At 39.7% G+C, this 20386-nt stretch overlaps 1 protein-coding gene across 3 annotated transcripts in view; it reads right to left on the minus strand.

The window, feature by feature from the left end:
• RPS6KA5 (ribosomal protein S6 kinase A5) overlaps positions 1-20386 on the minus strand; it is a 211671-nt gene that overhangs the window by 24567 nt on the left and 166718 nt on the right. For 2 of the 3 annotated variants that reach the window (XM_003832764.6, XM_024925409.4), the window contains exons 14-16: positions 17452-17643; positions 2417-2576; positions 852-1015 (exon numbers count right to left, since the gene is read on the minus strand). In XM_003832764.6, the coding sequence (XP_003832812.1) occupies positions 852-1015; positions 2417-2576; positions 17452-17643 (516 nt within the window). The remainder of the gene's footprint in view (positions 1-851; positions 1016-2416; positions 2577-17451; positions 17644-20386) is intronic. The other variant, XM_055097945.2, reaches the window with a different exon arrangement.

Here is a 20386-nt window from a genome sequence, read left to right on the forward strand (position 1 = left end):
TATACTGGACACTTACACGCATGGAGAAGCACAGCTCTAGAGCTTTGCCCTGGCTTCCTCCTCCTGCAGCCTGTCTTCACTCTCCTTAGCCTAGGCTTGGATAATGCTGCAGTTACACCTTGTAGTTGTCACCTTGCAACCTATGTCACTGAGAAGATTTGGATCATCTGATAGAAATTCTTGCAGTTAATCTCTTTACCATCTCAACATTTCCTAGTTTATTACTTTTTAAATCCATTTCTGCTGCTGAAGAAGCACTATCCCTATACCTTCTCCTGTCTCAAAATAATCCCTTTGAAGGTGACTTTCTGTTTCCCTAACTCATCTTATACTATACTTCACATGAATTATCTTAATATATTTGCATCTGCTTGACACAAATGTGCATAATCCACAGTTTCTACCAAATAGTCTCAGTCTTTCAAACATACAATCTATACTTAATACCAATGAACTTACTTCATATCCCTCCCAGTTTTAAGAATGTGTGATGTACTAAATGGTTGTAAAATGAATGGACTTTCAAATATGCCTCAGTTCCTAATGTTTCTTATGGTTTTTAAAGAAATTTAGTCAGTCTATTTGAGAGGAAAAAGTTCTATTATCTCATCTCATAAGGTCATTCTAAAAATTAAATATGTATTTTGTGGGTTAGCAGTGACTCTGGTCCCCTGTGCACTTATTGTTATAAAGTGTTTATAACCATGAAGCAATTTATAAAAACATACCTAAAAGGACACATATTATTTTAAATGTGAAACAAAGAAAACGTATCTGAGGCTACAGAGTAAGAACATTTGATTATGATTCCTACTCAAACCGCCCAACATGTACAGAGCACAGGGCCTTACGTGGAAGGTTGCTTTCACACAGGTATGCACGGCAGCTCCGGAAGATCCTAGAATATCCGGAGTCATCAGAGGATTGGAGGACAGCTGACTGCCATCTTGTAGCCATTCATTGTACCTCAAGCCCGACATTTTAAGCCTTTTGTTTGGATCTACTGTGAGAAGTCCTTTGGGAATAGATATTTTTATGATTTGTCATTTTAAACATGGTTTAAAAACAAACTCAGAAATAAATCTCAGCTATGTTCACATGACATAATGGTTTCTATATAGCTTTAACCTCCTACAAAGATAATTAGATTTTCCTATTCATTTAAATTCTTTTGTGAATGCTGGAGTCTAATGATAAAGTCACAGTAGCCTATTTCTAGGAAGCTCCAGGCGAAGTGGCTTTTCAATCAGGAGAAAATAAACATCCAAAACAAAGATTCCCACTGGTGACTTCGTAAGCTCCAAATGAGCAAAAAGCACACAGATCTACTTCATCCATGTACCAAACATTTACTGGCCATCTTCTATAGGTCAGGGAGTGCAGTAAGGCACTAGAGATATGGAGATGGAGATGCAGACAGGAGCTATTAATATCAGAAGACACACAGGCAAAACCGCAGCTATTATAACATCAGGGACAAGTGCGATAGCAAGATACACAGGCACAGTGTGTTAGCAGGCCCGAGGGAGCGTGTAGCCTAGGGAGTGAGGGCGTCCTGGAAGGCTTCTAGGAGATGAATCCTGTAGGATAAGGAGAAGTGGCTACGGAAGAGGATTAAGAGCATGTAAAGACACGGAGGGATCTGAAAGCTCAGCATATCTGAGGAATTCAAATATCCTACAACGGCAGAGCTGGGGTGAGGAGGAAACAAAGGCAGACAGGACCAGGTCATGAGGGTCTTTGAATGTTAAATGCTAGGCTAAGGAGTCTGACCTGAAGCAAACAGAGAGTATCCAAAGGATTTTTGGCAGAAAAGAGGCATAATCACATTGGGATTCTAGAAAAGTCCCTCTATTGACAGATGATGAACAGCTTAAGTCAGAGGAAGTGAGGCAAGGTGAAAGGATGCTGCAGGATTTGGGGAGAGAAATGGTGATGAGAACAAAGGCAACGGCAGGTGAATGGGAAGGAAGGGACCGGACTGCTAGGAGCGCTGCTGAATGTGTAGAACTCTGTGACTGGCTGCAGAAGGCAAGGCAGGTGCAGGTATCCAGGAGGACGCCTAGGTTTCTGTTTTGGTGATCTGGCTTCTTAGCAGTGCCACTGTTGACAGGAGGAAAGACAGGAGGAGGAGCGTGTTTGGGGGGAAGGACAGTCAAAAAGTATTGGTTTGTTTTAGATGTGCTTTACTGAGATGCCAGTGGAAGTCAAGTGCTAGCTCATGTTAGAAATGTGGATACCATTACTAAAGAGAATGTTCTGATAAGAAAACAAGGCTGAAGAGAGTAGCCTGGAAACCTTTTAGAATACACATGGATTCCTCGAGTAATTAACATATGAATGTATGTGTAATGGCCATGATTCTACTTCAATCACTACACATCATATAAAATGTAAAATTTCATTAGATTCTTACCTTGGATCAAATCTTTAGCCTCTTGGGATACATTCTTCCAGGCTTCTCCTTCAAAGGAGAAATCTCCCTTTTTAATTTTCTTCATGATTTCCACCGCGCTGGTACACGTCAAACTTCGGTCATGAGATTGGAAGGGAACCTGTCCTGACAACATTGTGTACTATCAGGGAAAAAGTAACAAAACAGAATGACTACCCAGATCTGTTAAAGCCACTCTAATAATCCTAATAGTAACGTAATTGGTGTAATTTACCAATTGCTACAACTAGCATGATTGAGTTTAAAAGATTACGTGATTCCTCAGGGATCTAGAACTAGAAATACCATTTGACCCAGCCATCCCATCACTTCGTATATACCCAAAGGATTATAAATCATGCTGCTATAAAGACACATGCACACGTATGTTTATTACGGCACTATTCACAATAGCAAAGACTTGGAACCAACCCAAATGTCCAACAACGATAGACTGGATTAAGAAAATGTGGCATATATACACCACGGAATACTATGCAGCCATAAAAAATGATGAGTTCATGTCCTTTGTAGAGACATGGATGAAGCTGGAAACCATCATTCTCAGCAAACTATCGCAAGGACAAAAAACCAAACACCACATGTTCTCACTCATAGGTGGGAATTGAACAATGAGAACACATGGACACAGGAAGGGGAACATCACACACCAGGGACTGTTGTGGGGTGGGGGGAGGGGGGAGGGATAGCATTAGGAGATAAACCTAACGCTAAATGATGAGTTAATGGGTGCAGCACACCAACATGGCACATGTATACATATGTAAAAAACCTGCACGTTGTGCACATGTACCCTAAAACTTAAAGTATTAAAAAAAAAAAGATTACGTGACTTCTATCACTGAGGCAGTGAATACATCTCAAAGACTTGTAAACCAGTGGCATGGCTTGTTATGATATAGATTTAAAATCACATTTATGACTATATTCAGAGCAATAAGAACAGAAAAGGATAATTCAACTGCTTCAAAAAGATGGTATTGATGTTAACAGAAAATAGAGAGATAGCAGAACTCCTGAATAACTATGTTTTTCTATTCCATTTCCACCATCCTTTCCCCAGGACATGTAACTATGGTTAAGGACTTGAAAAACTTTATATAGGCCTTCCTATCTGATCTGTAATTACCCCTGTTTTTATTTTATTTTTCTCACTGTTGTCTTAAATACAGTGAATTATCTACAGCCACCTGTTTTCATTGTAGCCATATGTTTGAAATCTATGTTTAAGATTTTCCCCTTTATAAAGTTAACAGAATAACAAACAAGCCAAGGCTTATCTTTGTAGCAGAGATTGGATTTTAGAAAAGTGATCCTTTAAAATTCTTGGGGGTGGTTTTCTCTGCTCACTGATTTTTGGTCTTGCAGAGATGGCGGGTTGGTCATCAATGGTGGTGGGTTGGCTGGTGTTAAGTAGCTGTGTCTGGGTATGGACCAGAGAGGACCAAAAGGCGGCCCCTACCAGATGGTTTGAGAAGGGAGCAGTGGTGTCGGCAGGAGCCTGGGCTGAGGGAAGCGTGCTCATCCTGGCACTTAGGAAGGGACAGGGAGGGGAGGCTCAGTGTCAACCCCAGCCCTAATTAGGAGACATGGAAGCCACAGGATGCTCCGGTGATCTAGAAACAATATGCCATCTTTCTTTTCTGGTCACGTTTCTGACAAGTAGGCTTGTCCTCACTATGGCAAGATGGTGAAACAGCTCTTACATACTGGCTCTTCAGAAAAGATGGAAACTCCTAGACAGGCTAATAAAAATAACATAAAAAGGACAACCAGGAGATCCAGTAAGGTAGGTAATAAACAAAACATGAGTAAGAAGGATGGAGAAGACAGGAATAAGACCCAGATGCAGCAGGAAGAGAAACTTGACACCTCTGAGGTTACAAGAGACCAGAAGGCTTTGGACAAGTTTGGATTTTCTGAAATAGAAAATTGTGCCTGAGAAGAATAAAAACTATATGCATGAGAATGCGCAGAGTTTGAAAATAGAAGACACGGAGAAGGAACTTCAGTTTCTAATTTGGAGCAACCTAATGAAGAAGATTAATTGCTCTAAGAAGGGCAATGTCAGAACGTCTGTAGAAGGCAGACGAAACTCCCTAAATCCTTGATGTAGCTTGAAGGCAGGCTACGACTAGGTCTGAGTGAGCCAGTCCACAGGCTGGCAGTAACTGTCCAAGATTAACTGGAGTCTCATAACTGATGCTGTGCCTCCACCTGCCCCCCACCTGACTTCTTCCCTCCTGTATCCTTCATGCAGACACCAGAGTAACAGTCATGCAACTTAAATCTTACAACATTCCCCTATCCAAATCCCTTCACTGGCTTCCTTCAGTCTCTGACTCTTGCCTTTCTTTTTCAGCCTCAGCTTCTGCAGTTCCCCATATTCCAATCCTGTGTTCCCAACAACAATTCTCAGGGCTCTGGGACTTTCCACATGCTGTTTGGTCTCCTTAGAATGCCATTTTTTTTCTTCAGCTGGCAAAGTCCCATGCATCCTAGGGTGCCTAGAGTATAACCCAGTTACCCAGTTTGGGTAACTACACCTGGCTGCAAACAACTGCTTTGTCAATAACTAGCTTCGGGATGGGCAAATTCGTTAACTTCTCTTAGACAATTTCTTCACGGGTAAAAGTAACAAGTGATATTATAAGGTTACATGAAATCATACATTTAACATACCTAGTATTGTGCCTGGCACACAGTAGGTGCTCAGCAAATGGTTAATAAGTTTGTCTCTTAATGCTTCCCCTCTATGGAAAGAATCCTTTCTTCACGATCTTATCCTCCACTACCGTATCCACAGAGCTATCTACACAGCCACTGAACTGGTGTGCACACCTGTAGATGCCCTATCACTTTGTGGGGTAACTCAATACAACTGTCCGCATTGCTAAACCATGAGCTCCCTGGAAGCAGAACTATGTCTCATGTATCACTGTATCCCCTGAACCTTGCGTAGTGCCAGAATTTGCTATCCCATGCTTATTTCCTGAATGAGTAAGAACCCTTTAAGAACACTTAAGACAGTGATATGATAGAGACTGTACTGTGGTCTTGATTAAACAGAGGGATGCCACCAAATGACAGCTCTGATGAGTCTGTGGAACTTGTGTCACATGTGTTCCAGATCCCCCCTCCCCTTCCTCGGATGCCAGGAATTCCGCTCCTTTTCCCTAAGTTTCTAGAATCCTATTTCCCTGACTCTTGCTATTGAATAGAATGTAGTTTCCCCAGGCCTTGCCTTTCTAGCTGCAAGTTTACCTCCCCAAACATGGAACAAAAGCTCTTCTAATATCTATAGTGAAGGAAAGAAAGGAAAGCAGAGCAAAGTTAGTCCTGTTAATGCAATTAGGCACCATTATAGGGTATTTTCCTCATTCCGCAGAAGTGGAATGATGTAATTCTCATTCTGCAGAGCAGAAAACTGGGGCTCCAGTGGTCAGGGACATAATGAAACATCCTCCCCTAAAAGACAACCTACTGTACCTTGCACCACTAAGAAACGGGAATAGAACTTAGTGGGCTTCTTTGCATTTTGGAGGTAGCATACGTTGCACTGGAGAATACTGCTCTAAGAAATTTATCAAGTGACTCGGAAGGCTACTTGTTTCAAGTGGGACCTAGCATAGGCTTTTGTTATAGGTCCAATCCTGCCAATTAGCAGGAAGCTACTTGGGCCATAGGTTTCAGTTGCTCTGATTGTACTACAGGTATCTGTGAAAGATGAGACTCTCTCGCAGCCACAACAGGAGAGTCTCAGAGCAGACCTGAAGTATTCTGGTGCAAGGTGGGGCCTTCTGTGGCAGATAACTGTTTTCCAAATAACAGCTCCTGAGATGTTACCAGACCCTGGCAGGCTCTGAGTGCCTCAACATGTGATCCCAAGAGCAGTGCATCATGTGCTAAGATCAGCAGATGCCTTGATTCACCAAGTCAGGTAGGCACAGCAACAAACCAATGCACTATGGAAATGGCACACTCAGAATCTGCCCTGGGCAGTCCAGAAGGCATAAGTAAATAACGTGCTTACACGCATGTCACTTGTCTTGGATGCACTAACACTTCTTCCTTAACTCACACTATGGCCTCACTGAAGGAGGTTCCCTATGATCAACTGATGAGCCTGGTTGGCCTGTAGAACATGGCAGACTCAGCAAAGATACCAGCTGGCTCAGGATAATACCTTGTGGGGTCGGGGTGCTGTCTCTGAGAGCTGTGCTGAACCAATGGCTGATGGGTCCAGGTCCTCTGTATCTAGATTCTATGGGTGCACGACCCACTTAGAGAACTCATGCTTCCTGGCTCTGCTCAGAGGTCTGTTCCATGAGCTCAAGTGATCAGCTGCACTTGGTGATGACACGTGGCCAGCCCAGTAGCACATGCTCTGCTCTCTTTTCCTCAGTCCTGCACCCTTGGGATTATGCTCTTTAATAACATAATATGACACAAGTATTAGCTTCAGGTTTCGCTTTCCGGGGAACACAGAATAGAATATCTTTCTCTCCACTCCTAATTTTTTTTTTTTTTTTTTGAGTTGGAGTCTCGCTCTGTCGCCCAGGCTAGAGTGCAGTGGCACGATTTTCGGCTCACTGCAACCCCTGCCTCCCGAGTTCAGGCAATTCTCCTGCCTCACCCTCTCAAGTAGCTGGGATTACAGGCGCCTGCCACCATGCCCAGCTAACTTTTGTGTTTTTAGTAGAGGTGGGGTTTCACCATATTGGTCAGGCTTGTCTCTTGGCCAGGCTGGTCTCAAACTCCCGACCTTGTGATCTACCCGCCTTGGCCTCCCAAAGGGCTGGGATTACAAGAGTGAGCCACCGTGCCTGGCCACCACTCCTAATTTTTTATTGTGTTAAAATACATTTAACAAAATGTACCATGTTAACCATTTTTAAGTGTATAGTTCGATGGTATTAAATATCTTCACGGTATGCAACCATCATCACCATCCATCTCTAGGACTCTTCATCTTGTAAAACTAAAACTCTACACCCATTAAATAATAACTCCCTATTCTCCTTTCTCCCACAACCCCGGCAACCACCATTTCACTTTCTGTCTCTATGATTTTGAATACCCTAAGTATCTTTTCTGAACATACACTATTTGTCTTTTTGTAACTGGCTTCTTTCTTTAGCATAATATCCTCAATAATCATCTATGTTGTTGTACATGTGAGAATTTCCTCCCTTTTCAAGGCTGAATAATATTCCAGTGTATGTATACAGCACATTTTGCTTGTCTATCATCTATCCATGGAAACTCAGATTGCATCCACATTTTAACTCTGTATGTGTCCATTAGATCTAGTTGGTTAAGTCCTCTATTTCCTTCTTATCTTCTGGCCGGTTGTTTTATCCATTATTGAGAGTTGGGTATTGAAGTCTCCAATAATTATTACAGGACTGTCTACTTCTCCCTTCAGTTCTGTCAGTTTTTGCTTGATGTACTTTACTGGTCTACATTAGGTGTACAAGTGTTTGTAATTATTAGGTCTTCCTGTTGAATTGGATATTTTATTAATATATGAAGACCCTCTGACCCTCTTTGTCTTTTGTAAACTTTTTTTTTTTTTTTTTGTGAGACAAGGTGTCGCTCTGTTTCCAAGGTCGGAGTACAGTGGCGTAATCACGACTCACTGCAGCCTTGACCTCCCCAGGCTCAAGAGATCCTTCCACCTCAGCCTTCTGAGTATCTGAGACTACAGGCACATGCTACCACATCTGGTTAATTTTTAAATTTTTTGTAGAAATGAGGTCTCACTATGTTGTCCAGGCTAGTCTCAAACTCCTGGGCTCAAGTGAACCTCCTGCCTCAGCCTCCAAAGTGCTGGGATTACAGCTGTGAGCCACCATGCCCAGCCTCTTGTAAACTTTTTTGATTTAATGTCTATTTTGTGGCCAGGAGTAGTGGCTCATGCCTGTAATCCCAGCACTTTGGGAGGCTGAGGCAGTCAGATTGCTTGAGTCCAGGAGTTTGAGACCAGTGTGGCCAATATGGCGAAACCCCATCTCTACTAAAAATACAAAAATTAGCTGGGTGTCATGGTATGCGCCTGTAATCCCAGCTACTTGGGAGGCTGAGGCATGAGAATTGCCTGAACTTGGGAGGCAGAGGTTCCAGGGAGCTGAGATTCTGCCACTGCACTCCAGCCTGGGCAACAAAGCAAGACTCGGTCTCAAAAAAAAAAAAAAGTCTATTTTAGTGTAGCCACTCCTGAGCTCTTTTTTGTTTGTTTGTTTCTGAGACGGAGTTTCGCTCTTGTTACCTAGGCCAGAGCGCAATGGCACAATGTTGGCTCACTGCAACCTCTGCCTCCTGGGTTCAAGCGATTCTCCTGCCTTAGCCTCCTGAGTAGCTGGGATTACGGGCACACACCACCACGCCTGGATAACTTTTGTATTTTTAGTAGAGATGGGGTTTCACCATGTTGGCCAGGCTGGTCTCGAACTTCTGACCTCAAGCGACCCGCCCGCCTCGGCCTCCCAAAGTGCTGGGATTACAGGCTTGAGGCACTGCACTCAGCCCTGATCTCTTTTGGTTACTATTTGCATGGAATATCTTTTCCCATAGTTTCACTTTCAATCTATTTGTGTCTTTGGATTTAAAGTGATTCTTTTGCAGACAGCATATAGTTAATCATGTTTTTAAATCCATTATGCCAATCTTTGTCCTTTGATTAGAGTTTAATCCATTTGCATTTAAAGTAATTACTGATAAAAAGGAACTAACTTCTGTCATTTGCTATGTGTTTTCTATATGCTTGATAGCTTTTTTGTCCTTCATATTCTGCATTACTGCCTTCTTTTATGTTTAGTTTATTTTTTTGTAATAAAACATTTAAATTCCTTTCTTTTTTCTTTTTGTATATATTCTATAGCTATTTTCTTTGTGGTTCCCAAGGGATTACATTTACTATCCTAAAGTTATAACACTCTAACTTGAATTTGTATCAGTTTAACTTTAATAATGTAGAAAAACCTTTGCTCCTCTAACAGTTCTACCCAACTTCTTTTGGTTGTTTATGTTACAAAACTACATCTTTATACATCGTGTGCCCCAAAACAAACTGATAATTCTTTTAAATGCACTCGTCTCTTATGTCACGCAGAAAACAAAAACTGAAGTTATAAACTGTTGTCACAATAATGCTAGCTTTTTACAACTGGCCATGTATTTACCTTTATTGACATCTTTATTTCTTCATAAGGCTTTGAATTAACTGTCTAGTGTCCTTTCTTGTCAGCCTGCAGGACTCCCTTGAGCATTTATTACAGAGCGGCGTTAGTGGTAATGAAGTAATGAACTCCCTCAGCTTCTTACGGATCTAGAAATATGTTAACTTCTCCCTCCACTTTGAAGGACAGCTTTGCCAGAGATAGGATTCTTGGTTGACAGTTTTTTTTTTCCTTTTAGTGCTTTGAATGTATCACTCCACTGCCTTCTGAGCCACTTTCTGATGAGAAATCTGCTGATGATCTAACTGAAGATCACTTGTATGTGTGGAATTGCTTTTCTCTTGTTGCTTTCAAGATTCTATTTTTTTTTTTTTTTGAGACAGAGTCTCACTCTGTCACCCACTCTGTCATGATCTCAGCTCACTGCAACCTCCACCTCCCAAGTTCAAACGATTCTCCTGCCTCAGCCTCCTGAGTAGCTGGGATTATAGGTGTGCGCCACCACGCCTGGCTAATTTGTGTATTTTTAGTAGAGATGGGGTTTCGCCATGTTGGCCAGGGTGGTCTTGAACTCCTGACCTCAAGTGATCAGCCCACCTCGGCCTCCCAAAGTGCTAGGATTACAGGTGTTTCATTATAATGTGTTTCAGTGTGGGTCTCTTTCAGTTAGTCTTACTTGAATTTTGTTGAATTTCTTAGTTGTTTATATTGTCTTTCATCAAAATTGGAAAAGTTTTCCACCAATCCAATAGAATATTTCTTCCAATATTCTCTCTGTCCCTTTCTCTTTCTTCTCCTTCTGAAACTCCGACAATGCATATGTTGGTCCTCTTGATGGCATCCTATGGTTCCTGAGGCTCTGTTCGCTTTTTCTCATTTTTCTCTCTGTTCCTCACACTCAATAATTTTAATTGTTCTAACTTCAATTTCACTGATTCCTTCTTCTGCCTGCCAAATCTGCCTCTGAAACCCTCTACTGAATTTTTCATTTTAGTTACTGTACTTTTCAGCTCCAGAATTCCTTTTCTTTTCAGGTTTTCTATCTCTTTACTGTTATTTCCATTTTGTTAATACATTTTGTCTTGATGTTCCCCACATACTCCTTTAGGTCTTTCAATGTCTTTAACACAGTTGTTTTAAGTCTTTGTCTAGGTGAATTTATCATGAGGCCTTTTTCAGAAATAGTTTCTGTTGATTTATTTTTTTGAGTGGGCCATACTTTCTTGTTTCTTTATATACCTTGTGATTCTTGTTGAAAATGGGACCTTGAACTTAATGATGTGATACCTCTGGGAATCAAACTTCTCCTCCTTCCCTAGGGTTTGCTTTTTTTGTGTTTGTTTTTGTTTATTGCTTTTTGTTTTTTGATTGTTATAAGCTGTCTCTGTGCCGAGGATCAGCATGGAGTACAAACTTAAGGTCTTCTCAGGTCTTTGATGAGCCTGTGGCTTTGCCTGGGCATGCTTGGTAGCTTTCTAATTTTCCCTGTATAAGCAGTTGCTTTGGAATGTATGAGTACTGAATGTCTGGCTCCCAAAGGGAAAAAGGGGACTGGTCCTTTAAGTACTCCTGGAAATCACTTCATCCAGAGGAGGAGGGGCTTGCAGTAATGGTGGCAGGCACAACAACGACCACTGCCCTCTTTGCACCTCTATAATGAGAAGCAGCAATTACAGCAATTCAGATCACAGATGCTCTATATTTAGAGGACAAGGTCCTTTTTGCCCATCCTGGCTCCCACAAACTGTGTGTAGGTTGTTTTAGGAATACGTGCATGGCTGTCTGCTACAGGGTTGAGGGTGGGGAATGGGTGGCTGCTGTAAGTTGAGCATCCCTAACTTGTAAATCCAAAATCCAAAATGCTCCCAAAACAAACTTTTTGAGTGCCAACATGCTCAATGGAAATGCTCACTGGGGCACTTTGCATTTTGAATTTTCAGATTAGGGATGCTCAACCAGTATGTATTCTGCAAATATGCCGAAATCCAAAGAAATCCGAAATCCAAAATACTTCTGGTCCCAAGCATTTTGAATAAGGGATACTCGACCTATACTGTGCTAAGAGCTAAAATTGACCAAAATTAACTGCACTTTACTGTCCAAGCCTTTCCCTGGAAGTTGAAAACTTTCAATGGACTTCAGAGTTCCAAAATAGTTACGTCAGAGAGATTCTGCCACTGCAGTTGGTGGTGAGACAGATTCCTGGTGCTTCCTGCTGCACTGTCTTCCCAGCATCCTCTCTTTAAAATATCCTTCTATTGTTGATGAACATTGGGTTGTTTCCAGTGTGGGGAATTTTGAATCATGCTGTTATATATCTTCTTATACATGTCTTTGTTACAGAAATATACATATTTCTGTTGGATATATTCCTGAATTGGAATTGCTGGGTTATTTGGTCTGCATATGTTCAGTAGATACTGCCAAATAGTTTTCTAAAGTCTGCTCTACTTCTTTGTCCTGCCCCACTTCTTAACAGGTATGTTTGTGGCTAAATATAAGAAAGCAGGGCAGGGAACGGGGGCTCACACCTGCAATCCCAGAACTTTGGGAGGTGAGATGGGTGGACTGCTTGAGCCCAGGAGTTTGAGACTAGCCTGGGCAACATGGCAAAACCCCAACTCTACAAAAAATACAAAAATTAGCTGGGCATGGTGGTGTGTGCCTGTAATCCCAGCTACTCAGAAAACTGAAGCAAGAGGATCACCTCAGCCTGGAAGGTCGAGGCTGCAGTGAGCCATGAACGTGCAACTACACTTCAGCCTGGGCAACAGAGCAGGATCTTGTCTCAAAAAAAAAAAAAAAAAAAAAAGTGCTGGGCACGGTGGCTCACACCTGTAATCCCAGCACTTTGGGAGGCTGAGGCGGGCAGATCATGAGGTCAGGAGATCGAGAGCATCCTGGCCAACATGGTGAAACCTTGTCTCTACTAGAAATACAAAAAAAATTAGACGGGCGAGGTGGCGGGCGCCTGTAGTCCCAGCTACTCGGGAGACTGAGGCAGGAGAATGGCGTGAACCTGGGAGATGGAGCTTGCAGTGAGCGGAGATCGCGCCACTGCACTCCAGCCTGGGTGACAGAGCAAGACTCCATCTCAAAAAAAAAAAAAAAAAAAAAAAAAAGAAAAAAAAAGAAACCAATCTTTATAAATAAAGTTTTCTTGTTTTCTGGCATGTAATAATGCAACAGGTTGTTGGGTGAAAAAACTAACTTTCCAACTTTGGAAGTACTGGAGAGGATATTGGTGATAATATAAAAGATCCCTTTTCTGGAAGAGGCAGAATTAAACAAACTTTAGGATCCTCTCAGTTCCAAGCTCTTAAAATTTTAGTTGATTATCTAGAAATATCTGTTAAGGATAACTTTGTGTCTGCAAATTGTTTGCAAATACTGTAGCAAGGTATAGCTCTATCTCTACATAAAGATATATATGTATGTCTGTATATATGTATTATATATACTCACATATATACATATACACATACATATAAAGAAGAGCATGCACACTAGAAATAATTAGAGAGAAAGAAAAAGGAAATGCAGCAAAATGTCAGATGTTCATAGTAATATTCTCTCATATTTTCTCTAGCATTAAAATGTTCAAAATAAAATTGTGGGAAAAAATTAAAAAATAAGGTCCTGAGAATAAAACACTTTAAACAAAATTTTATAACACTTCACAGGTATGTTATATATCTTATCCTACTTTCTCTAAATACTGTGTACTGTGGACTGAATGTTTGTGTTCTCCTTGCACCCCCTGGGGATTCACACGTTGAAGCCCCAGCTCTCCATGTGACTGTATTTGGAGACAGGGCCTTTAGGGAGGTAACTAAGGTTAAATGAGGTTATATGGGTAGGCCCCTGATCCAAGAGAATTAGTGTCCTTAAAGGGACAGACACTTTCTCTTTGTGAGTGTGCAGACCAAGGAAAGGCTGTGTGCGGACACAACAAGCAGGTGGCCATCTGTAATCCAAAGAGAGGGCCCTCACCACACACCAATACTGCTGGCATCTGGTTCGTAAGACCACCCAGCATCAAGAACTGTGAGAAAATAAATTTCTGTTGTTCAAGCTGCCTAATTTGTGGTATTCTGTTACAGCAGCCTAAGCAGATTAATATACCGTGTAAGCTCTATTTTTATTAAAGTCCTATACATTTCAGACAGGGATTGTATATCCATCAGGTATAATGGGTTGTAATCAAAACCTCATAATACTACATGATGTATTTTCCTGGAGTATTTATTTTATTCAATGAGGACAATATAACTTGTTTTCATATTAAAATATCCACATACATGTTTATTAGATGTAAAATACAAAACTTCCATTTATTTCTGAAACAAATCAGGAGACTTCAAATACATTTTGTGCTTGTTATGGGATAATTCAGCCTTTGTATCTAGATATGCATTCATTTATATAGAAAAGTTAGCAAAGCACTCTTTTTTTCGGATAGTTTAATGAAGGTATTATTTTTGTTCATTTTCATCTGTATTTTATCATGTACCTCTAAAAAGAAAGGACTTTTGTTTTTTGGAGACAGGGTCTTGCTCTGTCACCCACTGTGGAGTGTGGTAGTGTGATCATGGCTCACTGCAGTCTCAACCTCTGGGCTCAAGTGAGCCTCTCACCTCAGCCTCCCAAGTAGCTGGGACTACTGGCATGAGCCACCATGCCCAGCTAATTAAATTTTTTTTTTTTTTTCCTTTTAGAGACTGGGTCCCACTGTGTTGCCCTGGCTGGTCTTGAGCTCCTGGGCTTAAACAATCTTCCTACCTTGGCCTCCCGAAATGCTGGGATTACAGACTGTGTCTGTCCATAAAAGGCAAGCACCTTTAAAACCACAACCACAATATCAGTATCACATCTAAAAAAAATTAGTAGTAATTCCTTTGTGTCATTCAACATCTAATCAATATTCAAATTTCCCTAGCTGTGGTATATACATAGTATATAAATTAGATCTATATGAATTACATTTAATTTGAATTTAACAAATAGAATTTAAATTAAGCTGGGCACTGTGGCTCATGCCTGTAATCCCAGCATTTTGAGAGGCCGAGGCGGGAGGATCACTTGAAGCTAGGAATTTGAGACCAGCCTGGGCAACAAAGCAAGACTTTGTTTCTATTTAAAAAAAAAAAAAAAAAATTAGCTGGGGTATGGTGGCATGTGCCTGTGGTCCCAGCTACTCAGGAGGCTGAGGTAGGAGGATCACTTGAGCCTGCAGTGAGCTATGATGGTGCCACTGCACTCAAGCCTGGGCGACAGAGGGAGGCTATCGCAAAAAAAAAAAAAAAAAAAAAAAAGGAATCTAAATTAGAAAGTGCTTGAATCAGGATTTCAGTAAGATGCAAACATTGTTTCTTATGTGTCTTTTCATCTATAAGTTCTCAGTTTACCTTTTTTTACCATTTATTTGTTGAACAAACTGGGTTGTTTGTTTAGTGGAACTTCCCACAGACTGGATATTGTGATTATCCTGTGATACCATTTAACCTGTTTTTTTGTCCTATTTTTCTTAAAAATTTGACAATTAGATTTAGAGAGAAGCATGGCTTCCATCCATGTCATTACAGAAAGTTATTTCTATAGTTAAGGAATTCAGAGGCTCCAAAATACACTGCTGCATGTTTAAGACTGCCTTTTAAAACCTTAAAGAGCTTGATGGACATAATTGGCCTTTAGCAAGAGAAAAGAAATTACTAAAAATGAAAGTCTCTTTTTTATTTAGATTAATCTTTAAGACATGCTACTAATAAAAATGTCTTCAATTTAAGTCCTTCAACAAAACTCAGATCTACAAGTCAGTTTATTTTTGTTTAAAATGTTATTCACAAATATGTAAGTTTAGTTTGAAAATTATAAATGATGACTGAAAACCAATGAGATAAAAACTATATAAAACTTAAAAATAAAAGAAGAACCATCCTGCAGGGACAACTGACTAGTCATTGGGGGAAAACAACTGACACTAAAATAAATTCCAGACTTAAGTGTAAGAATAAAATAATTCTAGAGAAAAATTTAGGACAATATTTTCATAAACTTGCATTGGGCATAGGAGTGGAGTGACAATCTGACATAAAAGTCAGATATCATAAAGAAAAAGACTGACATATCTTACTACATAGACATTTAAGAATCTTCTCTGTTTAAATACTTCTAAAAACAAAATCAAAATACCGTATTACCATAAACAAAGTTTTAAAACAAGTGACACACCAGAAAAAATATTTCCAATATTAATGTCAAAGAATGAAAGTCTTTAATAGAGCTTTAAAATGCAGTAAGAAAAATCTCCCCATAGGAAAATGGGCAAAGCTCATAAAGAGCAATTCATAAAAGAGGCTGGGCACAGTGGCTCTCGCCTGTAATCCCAGCACTTTGGGAGGCCAAGGCAGGCGGATCACCTGAGGTCAGGAGTTTGAGACCAGCCTGACCAACACGGTAAAATCTCGTCTCTACTAAAAATACAAAAATTAGCCAGGCATGTTGGTGCACACTTGTAATTCCAGCTACTCAGGAGGCTGAGGCAGGAGAATCGCTTGAATCCGGGAGGCGGAGGTTGCAGTGAGCCAAGATTGTGCCACTGCACTCCAGCCTGGGAGACAAAAAAAAAAAAAAAAAAAAAAAAAGAGTAATTCATAAAAGAGAAAATACTAATGTTCAAATGCATGAAAAGATGCTCTAACTAAATATTCATCGAAGAAACACATGCAAATTATCACAATGGGATATCATTTCAGATGAAAACTGATAGCCAATGTACTCCCATACAGTTGATGAGAACATAATCTGATAAATCTTTTAGAAGGAAATCCAGGCACACATGTTAAAGGAAAGTTGTGCATACCCTTCTTCTGGGAATCTATCCTAAGGAAATGGTGAGACAAACACAAACACATATATAAAAAAAATTCATTTGTGTAGCTTATAATTAGTGAAAAAGTGAAAAAAAAAAAGCTAACTGCTTATTAGTAAATAAATGGTTACATAAGTTTCAGAGACTCAAAATACAGGTATAATATAATCTTATTTGTTAAAAAATTCAAATATGTATACATGTATAGAAAACATGTGGAAAGATGTAAAGCCTACATATCTAAAGGGGAGGAGGGGCTGAAGGGAGAGAGAGAGCTTGAGGTATATCACTTCTCAATGAGAAGAATATGAGTAATTTTCACCTTGCTCCTTCTTTCTGTACTGTCTGAAAATTTCCCAAGATCATGCATTACAAATTATATGCAGAAAAAGTAATGATATTTGGAGAAAAAAAACACAAGATTTTTCTAGCTTAACGTTCTGTTTCTAATCACAGCAGCCAAGGACATTTTGTGAAAAGCATGCTCACATTAAAGTTACGTAGTAGAAATACTTCTAATTTTATCTATTTATTTGTTAATTTAGCTTAAATGGTATTCTTTAATTACATTTTAGTCTGAAACTTCACAGAATAGTTTTTTTAAAATGTTTTTCTATTGATGAATCACTTTGCTATTTTCACATTATGTCCAATATAATATGTGTCTTTAAAAATATATACTATAGTTCCTTTAACTCTCATTGATATAAAACACAGCTAACTTAAATATTTCAAAATAAACCAAAATAGAAATTCTTACATTTTCTTTAATATACATTTTAAGACAGGGAAATACTATTCAGTCAGGCCTCTAACTGGCTGTACAGAAAAGAAACCACTTTGCCAATTTTTTCATGAATGTAAGGAAACAGTGAAGAGTGAGATAAGGAGAGAGGACACCAAAGAAATAAGCAGGTTTAATGACTGTATTGAAAAGAACTCACCAAAATGACGCCCAAGCTCCACAGGTCACAGGACTCATCGTAGCCGTTCTGATTCAAGAGCTCTGGGGCCGCATAATGAAGGGTGAAGCATGGAGTCTTCAGGGGCTGATTATCCGGTGGCTTTAGCCGTGCAAATCCAAAATCAATTATTTTAATTTCCAAATTGTCATTTTCATCGGTGAACAATAAATTCTGCAAGATATCAATGCTTACATTAGTTTCTCACTAGGCATGTCTTGGGAATTGCTGGTACTATTTATGTAACACTTTGTATATTGATAGTTGATTCATGTGCAGAGGTCTCATGGGGAGGCGCGAGGGCAGGACATCAATACACTGCTGCTCTCTGCTTGATGCTTTTTGGTATTATTTCAATTTTACCATGTCATGTGAAACATTTTTCAACTGCACCATGCCTCTTCTGATGTCAGACCCTTTTCCTAAGCTTTTCCCTCTGCTTGTGTTTGTCTTTTGCTTCCTCCGCCAACCTACCTCCCCCCATCCACTCCTCATTTAGAGATACTATCCTAACCGTCCTACCAAATTGAAGTTAAAACGTTTAATATTTTTTCCTAACACATTTACTTTTCCTTTCTGGCACTTACCACCTCTGTATTGCTAGCTTAATGTCTTCATCCCCATTATGTCATAATTCCATAAGGACGGGGACTATGGGTCTACCTTATTTTTGACCCTACCCCAGGGCCTGGCACAGACATAGAGTAGGTGCTTTGGTAAACATGTGTTCATTGAACAAAGTCATAAATAAAATAGCTATATAATATCTAGTATTGCTTATTGAAGAAGACATGGTGGAGATACCCATTACATTTCAGAAATATTTTCTCCAACAGCTAATACTTCAAATATTCAGAAAACATTACTATTTTGAATCATTCATCCACCAAGGCTTCTTGATCACTAAGACTCTGTAGTACTACTTTTTGTACTTATCACATGCTTAATACTTACTGATGCACAAATTATTTTAATAAGTACATTAAGCTAGTACTGAAAGTAAGTGAAATCTGATTATATCGTCTTTAGGCATCCTAACAAAATCCATTATGCCTTTATAGTCATTACATTATTCCCAGCTCTGGAATATCATTTGCTTTGTTAATACTATTCTAGCTGAAATAAAACACATTATAGATGGTATCACTGATGCAAAGAAGAAAAATCTCCTAAGTCTTCCATCTGAAAGTCAATAAAGTGGGTGGAAAGAAAAACAAAACATTAACTAAAAATTGTCTTAAATTTTCTAGCATACAGTGTTTAATCTTGAATTTGTGACACTGAAGCCACAGCTGGGGTTGATGGATGTGTGCTTGGGAGAAGTCTTTTAGCAAGTAACACCTGAGCTCCTTTGCAGTGTAAGGCACTGTCCACACAGAACAGCTGAATGAACCACAGCTGGCCTCGTCTTCATTGAGCCTGCTAAGTCTTTGGAAATGACCATGTTTATTCTATATTAAGATTGGAAAAGGGCTTCCTTGATTTTAGTTCTTTTTTTTTTTTTTGAGAGAGACAGTCTTGCTCTGTTGCCCAGGCTGGCGTGCAGTGGTGCAATCTTGGCTCACTGCAACCTCTACCTCCTGGATTCAAGTGATTCTGCTGCCTCAGCCTCCCAAGTACCTGGGATTACAGGTGCCCGCCACCATGCCTGGCTAACTTTTTTTGTATTTTTAGTAGAGATGAGGTTTTGCCATGTTGGCCAGACTGGTCTCAAACTCCTGTCCTCAAGTGATCCGCTTGCCTCGGCCTCCCAAAGTGCTGGGATTACAGGTGTGAGCCACTGCGCTCGGCCAATTTCACTTCTTAAAGCAGAAGAAGTGAGAGGATGTGGCAATCACTTTAATTTGGTGACTTTAATCCATTCCTCCTATTCCTGAATATGTAAAATTGAGAAACACTGCTCACTTGCCTACCTCTTCTCTCAAAGCTCAAAGTTAGAGACAGTTCTACATGGAGGAGGGTGTGACTAGTCAGGAATGGTGGGAAGTAACCATTCAATCCCCTTTTATCCTCATCTCAAGTTCTGCCTGAAACAAATTGGATGTATGCAACTTTTCTTAATCTCAGAAGAGTATGGGACAAGTTTGAAAAATACAAGGCAGCTTACTAAGAATGTCAGCCAGCTTCTAAATTTATCTGACTCTTACCTAGACTTAGGATTCTGCCTATGCAGAAAATGAATCCACATAGCTACCTACCAAAAGATAGATAATCAGACCTTAAAGTGCCACATGGGAAAATATTAAACTTTTAGTTTGGAAATAATATACACTGCCATTTAAAAGTCAAAGTGAAAGACATTTTATTATGAAAATGTTAGTTCAAAGGTCTATTTTCATTTCTCCAAAATCTAGTTTGATTTAGGACTATAATTGCAGTAGAATGTCCTAAATAATCTGATAGTTCTGCCCCATTTCAAGTGAGTATTTGAAAGAAAAGCCTTATAACAAATAAGAAGAATTAAGCTACATAAGTTATCTTTTTATCAGGAAAGGAGGAATGCAAATCTAAATTCTGCAAGAGAGGACAGTTGCCTCATTTGAGACTCATGAGGTGACAGATGGCCAGTTATCAAAGAATAAAACATGTGAAAATGAATTCTATACAGTCATGGAACAGATCTTTTCAATTAAAAAAAACTACATGCTTGTTCCTTGTCTATCAAGAAAACATTTAAGTGGTGTGCTTTCACATTTAAAAATAGACAGCTAATCTCCAATGTACAGAGCACCATACTTTCAGTGGGTGTTATGTAGGAGAGTGAGAACTATGATGAAGGAAGCAGGGGGGAACTATCATAGTTGCAAGTTAATAAAACAGAATTTACTTTTGATTAATTACTAGTACTGTGAATAATGGTAATAGAAAATACATAGAAGTTTAAATACACGAAAGGAACAAACCAAATATATTTTAA

Source organism: Pan paniscus, chromosome 15, assembly GCF_029289425.2.
Source record: "Pan paniscus chromosome 15, NHGRI_mPanPan1-v2.0_pri, whole genome shotgun sequence".
In the NCBI taxonomy this organism is placed as follows: domain Eukaryota; kingdom Metazoa; phylum Chordata; class Mammalia; order Primates; family Hominidae; genus Pan; species Pan paniscus.